The sequence below is a fragment of the Talaromyces rugulosus genome, chromosome II (genome assembly GCF_013368755.1).
Source record: "Talaromyces rugulosus chromosome II, complete sequence".
NCBI lineage: Eukaryota > Fungi > Ascomycota > Eurotiomycetes > Eurotiales > Trichocomaceae > Talaromyces > Talaromyces rugulosus.
The window spans coordinates 872,857-880,247 of record NC_049562.1 but is presented as its reverse complement, the minus strand read 5'-3'; the positions used below and the strand labels follow the sequence as shown (position 1 = coordinate 880,247).

The 7,391-nt window shown below is 46.3% G+C and overlaps 3 protein-coding genes across 3 annotated transcripts; 2 read left to right on the top strand and 1 right to left on the bottom strand.

Moving 5' to 3' along the window:
- Positions 1-990: 990 nt before the first annotated feature.
- On the top strand, positions 991-3,638 carry TRUGW13939_02772 (uncharacterized protein; the record flags this gene model as incomplete). The annotated part of the gene is made up of 6 exons (XM_035485960.1): positions 991-1,024; positions 1,102-1,314; positions 1,371-2,046; positions 2,503-2,855; positions 2,918-3,354; positions 3,414-3,638. The coding sequence occupies 6 exons, from the start codon at positions 991-993 to the stop codon at positions 3,636-3,638; spliced, it is 1,938 nt and encodes a 645-aa protein (XP_035341853.1).
- A 291-nt stretch (positions 3,639-3,929) lies between these two features.
- On the bottom strand, positions 3,930-4,592 carry TRUGW13939_02771 (uncharacterized protein; the record flags this gene model as incomplete). Its single annotated transcript, XM_035485959.1, has 1 exon — positions 3,930-4,592. One exon carries the CDS (start codon positions 4,590-4,592, stop codon positions 3,930-3,932), a length of 663 nt encoding a protein of 220 aa, XP_035341852.1.
- Positions 4,593-5,026: 434 nt separating this feature from the next.
- On the top strand, positions 5,027-6,619 carry TRUGW13939_02770 (uncharacterized protein; the record flags this gene model as incomplete). Its single annotated transcript, XM_035485958.1, has 5 exons — positions 5,027-5,170; positions 5,231-5,450; positions 5,501-5,870; positions 5,923-6,054; positions 6,109-6,619. The coding sequence occupies 5 exons, from the start codon at positions 5,027-5,029 to the stop codon at positions 6,617-6,619; spliced, it is 1,377 nt and encodes a 458-aa protein (XP_035341851.1).
- Positions 6,620-7,391: the final 772 nt, after the last annotated feature.

Below are 7,391 nucleotides of genomic sequence, written 5' to 3'. Positions count from 1 at the left end.
AGAAGTGCTCATCCCGGGGTAAATGCCCAAGTGTTCGCTTGTCATCGGCTTCCTCTTGATTCGTTTGGCTCGATGGGAATCCACCGAATCTGGAGGTTTTGTCGACCACCGTTGCATCGCTTGATCGGTCGACTACTATGTTGAGACGTCTAAATAAATGACTGGGCAACGACTGACCACCCGACGCCATGTGTCAGTTTTTCTGACATGGCTATTGTTTATCTCACTACGGAGTACTCCGTATGCCGTCTCGGTTAAGCTACCACGCGCAATGACAGGTACGACACCTGCATCCTTACTCGTGAATATCCCGATTCGAGGGATTTAACTGCAATGGATCACCTCTCCTCACGCCATTCGGGACTGCACAGGTCAAATTCTACATAATACTACTTGTTTATAGGTCAATTGTGGCCGGCATGGATAACCAATGTCCTTCGATGATGCAGCAAGGGAGCTCCGACTAACGAAATCATGCTTACCAACACAGACTCCCAGGATAACCGCCATGCCACAGGAGCGAGCACTTTAAAAGGTAAGTACTACTGTACCATTCTGTTCACTCCATGCACGATCGTAGCATATTACGACTTGACGGCACACGCCTGAATTTGCACCTGTTACTATGCGTCCAAATAATATACAAAATAAAGAATCAAAAATCAATGTTCTAGATTTTCTCTTAATCTTTTATGTCATCGAGAATGCCGGGAAAGAACTAGACTTCCATGCGCAACTAGCTCACAAGGAAGAAAATCATATGTCCACCTAATTCGGTGAGCTAGATCTGCCGAGGATCTCCCTCCGATTTTGAGCCCACCCCCAAATTAGCTCGGCGTGAGTAAACACCCGGTCCTTCCCCCCTTCAAATACTCTCAATCCTCCTTTCGCCTCCTCCCCAACCCTTTGTCTCCCTGCTCTCGAAAAGGGAAATAAAGGCTCTTTTCTCGTCTGTTTTATCCGTTCCACGTGGTTCGTCCGGCAGCCAGAATGTCAACGATTGACATTGTTGTTAATCCACGAGGTATGTAGGATTGCGCTTCGTGCTTCGTCTGCACAAAAAATGTTTCCATTGTAGCTGCGAAACTAACAAGCCTCCAGGAAAGCCAATTCGCAGGCTTCCGAAGGAACTCACTGTTTCAACAACCTCCCCTACCAGCGATATCTACAACACCATCGCCCAGAAGTCGGGATACTCGGTCCATCGGTTGAGAATCACAAAGGGTGGAGATGGGAGCCCTCTGTCCAATGGATCGGAGACTGTTCAAGAAACTGGCCTCAAAGCCCAGAGCGTGGTTTACGTCAAGGACCTAGGTAAAGTCAATGGCTCCATGGTGTTGTCTCACACAGTACTGACTATGAAACCATAGGTCCTCAGCTCGGCTGGCGATTCGTATACATTATCGAATACCTGGGTCCTCTCGCTATTCCACCTCTATTTCTCTATCTGCTCCGGCCTTATCTCTACTTTAACTTTGAACAACTCGCCGAACCGTCGCAGCTCCAGGTCCTCGTCTGTGCCCTTCTGGTCATCCATTTCTTGAAGCGCGAGTTTGAGACAATCTTCATCCACCGTTTCAGCCTTGCAACCATGCCTGCCCGGAATATATTCAAAAATTGCGGTCACTACTGGGCGCTTGCTGGGGTCAATATCGCCTACTGGGTTTTCCGCCCCGACTCGCCCACAGCAACTGACGCGCTGAACCCGGTGTTGTACAATGTTGGATTGGCTCTCTTCGTGTTTGGAGAGCTAGCCAATCTAAATGCACATGTGATCCTACGAAATCTCCGCCGCCCTGGGACTACCGAGCGAGGAATTCCCCGAGGCTTTGGTTTTGGCTTGGTCACCTGCCCCAACTACATGTTCGAGATCATTGCCTGGATCGGTATCTACCTGTTGACTGGCCTGAGCTGGAGCGTTTTCCTCTTCATCGTTGTTGGCACTTTGCAAATGTGGGCTTGGGCGAAGAAGAAGGAACGCCGCTATCGCCAGGAATTTGGTGACAAGTACAAGCGCAAGCGTTTTGCTGTCCTGCCACCTTTGCTGTAAATGAGTTCAAACGGGTTCACATGAGGTTTTCTGTCCTGTTGTTCCGTAACAGCTTGTAACGCGGATGGTGGCAAAAGTCTGGGCTAGCCAAGGGGTTTAATCAGTATCAGCACAGACGGAGTTGACGTTGGCTTTTTTTTTTCAAAGAGGGGAGACGTGAGAAGTGTATTACTAGCTGATAGAGTAGTCTTAATTAATTTGTCACGACTAATATGGTGTATGAAGGAAGATGCAGAAGTATTTCAATCATTATTATTATTGATGCCAGGATTAATTGATGATCCGGCCCGCATGCTGCAATTGGAAATTACTGTTATGCCAAACACCGTGTTGGACAACGAAATAACAGTAAACCACCACTCGCGAAGCCTCGTTCGCTACAAAGGAGAAACCATGATTTAGGACTCTTGCTGTGGAGATCCAATATCATGTGTTCAATGCTGGATACATAGCATTAGCCGATCTTGTCGTCTGTACCTCTTTTACGATCCTCATTCAGCTATGCATTACGCCCTACCGCCACGAAAGTCGTCCACGGCTCCCCCATTCCCTCCACGCTCCTCTCTATCGTCGTTCCAGCGTCGCCGTCAGCTAAAGACAGTCGGGATAGTACTATTTGTGATATTTTCGGGTCTATTCCTTCTTTCCCGGTACTCCCACACGCCTACGAGTGGAGTCATCAGGGCAGCGATTCCGGCTGGCACGCCGGCTATTGTACTTGTCACGCTCTTTGACAGTGAGGTCCTTAGTCAAAACTATGCTCAGAATATAAAAAATAATCGAGAAGATTATGCTTCGCGACATGGTAATAAGCCCAATTTCTTCCGAGACATGAAGTACAACACCAGCTAACACATGTATAAATAGGCTACGCCACCTTTTTCGCAAACGCATCCGACTATGTTTATACCTTGACCGAGGGACAGCCCCGAAACTGGGTCTCGGTACCTGCTGTTCGGCATGCGATGAGCGAATATCCTCATTCCACATACTTCTTCTTTCTCAGCGCCCATGCCTTGATCATGGAACCCCGACTCTCCCTCATGAGCCACGTCCTGAATCCGGCTCAGCTTCAGACATTGATGATAAAGGACCAGTCCATTGTCCCACCTGATAGCGTTATCAAGACTTTTTCTCATACAACCGCCAAGGATGTCGATCTGGTCATTACGCAAGATGCAGAGGACTTGGTCCCCGATAGTTATATTATTAAACAGGGCCAGTTCGCTCGCTTCTTTTTAGATATGTGGTATGACCCATTGTATCGAAAATACAACTTTGCAAGGGCAGAAAAGCATGCATTGGTATGTATCAGACAGCTCTACAGCTGATTCGAACTTGTTGGCTAATGTCTCTCTCATAGGATCATATTGTTCAATGGCATGCAACGGTTCTTGCCAAGTTGGCGCTTATTCCTCAACGAACTATTAATTCATACAGCAAAGACTCTCCAGATGCCGCTTATGATGGCAATTATCACGAGGGAGACTTTATAATTCACTTCAACGGATGCGATGCTCTAGGGAGGAGTTGTGAGGAAGAAATGCGGCCATATTACTCAATGTGGCAGAGAAACTCTGCAAACTAGCTATCACTTTAATTAGTAATTGAACATATATTGTTGAGAATTTTTATTATTAAACTGTTGCTAGTCCAACATTAAATTGTCCCCGGATTGGATATTTATGGTTAAAATAATGATCTATTGGATTTCCTCGTTTGAAATACAGTTGGCAATTGAATGTAGAAAAAAGAAACAGATAGAAAAAAGTATATGGTATGTGTACATGGTTTGCCCTGGTGCTGAAGGATTCCATCATTCAATGATATGATACAAAAGTTCTCGTTAACCTCCTGCACCTTACGCTAAGTTCCGACCTCATTTCGACTTCTCCGTCGACTTCACCTTGGGTGATGCCGGTCGTTTGGGAGATACCCGGCTCTTGATATTAAGACTGCTTGTAAAAGCAGTATCCCCCTTGGACCTCTTATTCTTGGTCTTCTCCTTTACCCATTCTTCAAACGTAGGCGGGGCTTCAGGGAGTCCTAGCGCTTTCCTTTCTTGTCTGAATTTCTCTTGGATTTTGGGCGTCTGCATGACTTTCCATCTTAATTCCCAACCGGTCAATCCCAGCTCCTTAAGCCTTGCTGGCTTGTCCGACAACAGATAGTTGTCCAGTCCTTCGGATTTCTCAATTGTGCGCAACGCCCTGCGGGTGACTTTGAGAAACAGGTCCTTTTCGAGTGCTTCACTATGGATCTTCTTCCATCGCACGTTGGGTTTCCAGGCACGTCTCGTTTTGCCCTTGTTTCGTCCCTTGGAAATCTTGTTGCCGAATTGGATGGCCGCACCGCCGTATAGACCCGTGTCTGCTTGCTTGTACACGTAGTTCGGCTTGTATGGATAAGGAGGAATGGCTTCCGAGAGTTTCTTTCTACTCTGCAAGCAAAGGGAGGTCGAAAAGCTGCGCTTGGCTGGCGTTGTGCTGTGGAGTGACAGCCCGCGAAAGGCCGCTCTGAGAGAGGACGACGGGAGCAACATCTTTTTGGGGGGCAAAGGCGGTCGAATCACCAGCAAAAGAGTAAAACAACGAATGAGACACCAATTGGGCCCGAGGCTCCGGGCAGACAGTTGTAGCCTGTAGGTGATGTTGTTGTGCTTGGGTCGTTCCAGCCCGGGAGAAAGAGTCTCCTTCGGAAAGAGAGAAATTTGGGGTGGCCGCGCTTGACCGCCCTGGCTGCTGCGGCATTCCATTGGCTCACAGCCCGTCAACCCTGCAAAGCTACTTTATTTCACTGCTTCATTCAAGCAACCCGACCGATCGCACGACAACTGCTCTCTTCGTTTTGCCAATCTCGGTCGTTTCTTTTCTGGGTTTCCTTATCAGGTCTCGCTGATATTTTCTTCTTTGTTCATCCTAATCCATCCTTTCTTCCCAGTCCTACGGCTTCTGTGGAAGCGCTTGTTTGTCCATCATGGTGCAGATCAGCGAAGTCAAGGGCGGTACGCGCGAGAACAGGACGATGGCGCATACGCATATCAAAGGCCTCGGTCTACGGTCAGATGGCACCGCTGAGAGCGCGGCCGATGGCTGGGTTGGCCAACCTACTGCCAGAGAAGTATGTCTTATTATACGTTCATCAAACACGAACAAGACTAATATTTGTCTACCTTTATAGGCCTGTGGTGTCGTTGTCGATTTGATCAAAGCGAAAAAGATGGCTGGTCGAGCAGTTCTTCTTGCTGGTGGTCCCGGTACTGGTAAAACAGCTCTCGCACTCTCCGTCTCTCAAGAGCTGGGAACCAAAGTCCCATTCTGCCCTATTGTCGGAAGTGAACTATACTCTGCAGAGGTCAAAAAGACGGAAGCCTTGATGGAAAACTTCCGGAGAGCTATCGGTAGGCTACAATACTCTCAAACTTAGAAGGCACATCTAACTTTAGGAAAGGACTGCGAGTTCGGGAGACGAAAGAAGTATACGAAGGCGAAGTGACAGAACTCACTCCGGAGGAAGCAGAGAACCCGCTCGGCGGATACGGCAAGACCATCAGCCATCTCATAGTCGGCCTCAAATCTTATAAAGGCACAAAGAAACTTCGCCTCGACCCTAGCATCTACGAGGCTATCCAAAAGGAGCGTGTGACCGTTGGCGACGTCATCTACATTGAAGCAAACACAGGCGCATGCAAGAGAGTTGGACGGTCAGATGCATATGCCACCGAGTTCGATCTTGAAGCAGAGGAATACGTTCCTGTCCCCAAGGGCGAGGTCCACAAGAAGAAAGAAATTGTGCAAGATGTGACGCTCAATGACCTAGAGTGAGTGATTTTCTCTAGGAAAAGCTTTGGGATCCCAACTAACTTATTACAGCATGGCCAATGCTCGTCCCCAAGGAGGACAAGATCTCATGTCTATGCTTGGTCAGCTTTCAAAACCAAAGAAGACAGAGGTAACTGAAAAGTTACGAGCCGAAATAAATAAGGTGGTGAGCAGGTACATTGAGTAAGTAGCTCTTGGTCACAGCTCCTCGGTCCTCTTACTGACTTGATTCGACAGCCAAGGTGTAGCGGAACTGATTCCGGGAGTCTTGTTCATTGATGAAGTCCACATGCTTGATATCGAATGTTTCACGTACCTAAACCGAGCGCTCGAGTCGCCCATCGCTCCCATTGTCATACTTGCATCCAACAGAGGAAACACTGTTATCAAGGGCACAGGAGATGTGACAGCTGCCCACGGAATTCCTCCCGACCTGCTTGCCCGTCTTCTCATCATTCCTACGCACCCATACAGTCCTGATGAGATCAAAACTATCATCCGCCTTCGAGCCAAGACAGAGAGCTTGAACATCACCGATCCTGCTCTCGACAAGATCTCGGAGCATGGCAGCAAAATCAGCTTGCGTTACGCGCTACAGCTTCTAACGCCCGCTAGCATTTTGGCGCGTGTCAACGGCCGTCCAGGCGGTATCGATGTCGCAGATGTGGCAGAATGCGAGGATCTTTTTATTGACGCCAAAAGAAGCGCAGCCATCGTCAACCAAGGCAATGGAAGCTTCTTGCCATGATCTGCTTGTTCGGGTTTCAACGATTAAAAAAAGAAGAACACATACAGGAAAGAAAACAAGGAGTAAATGCTGGACGGGGGTTTGTACGTGACTGGTTTATTTCTTTTGTTTCTTTTTTTTTTTTGTAATCACGATATGAATTGACTATTCAACTCGTCGGTCGAATGGATTGGTTTTGTTTTGTAATAATAGCGATATTGGTTCTCAAATTAACATCAATTGGGTTAGAATTTCCAGTAATTATGCTAATTATTCGTCTGTCAATATAAATGATTATTCTACGGGGGCAACATTTAAGACTGGGCAACTATACACTACTTTACAGGTTCAGAGTAACAACCAGAACTCTCTTCTCTTTCATCTAAAACAGTGCCAAGAAACGCTATAATAGAAATAATATAGTATAAGAATGATATTAATCCAGAAATATCTAGATACTAATTTTTATTTACAATACATATACGGTAATAAAATATAAATCTAGAATATTCAACTTTATATCTAAATATATATTCTAAACTTACCTAACAGTTTAGTAAACCTAACAACCTACTAAATTTACTATATCTTAGTATTCTATATCTACAGTATCATAATACAAAAGTATCAATATTTATAATAGAGCTATTCTCTTATTTACAGATCAGCTAATACTCTAGAGTACTATCAAGAAAGAACATCCTCATATGGCTGCGGGTTATCGAATCTTCTGATATAGTCGTGCTACATTTTACAACGAATCTCGAAATAGTCTCAGTCTTGATGATAAAGC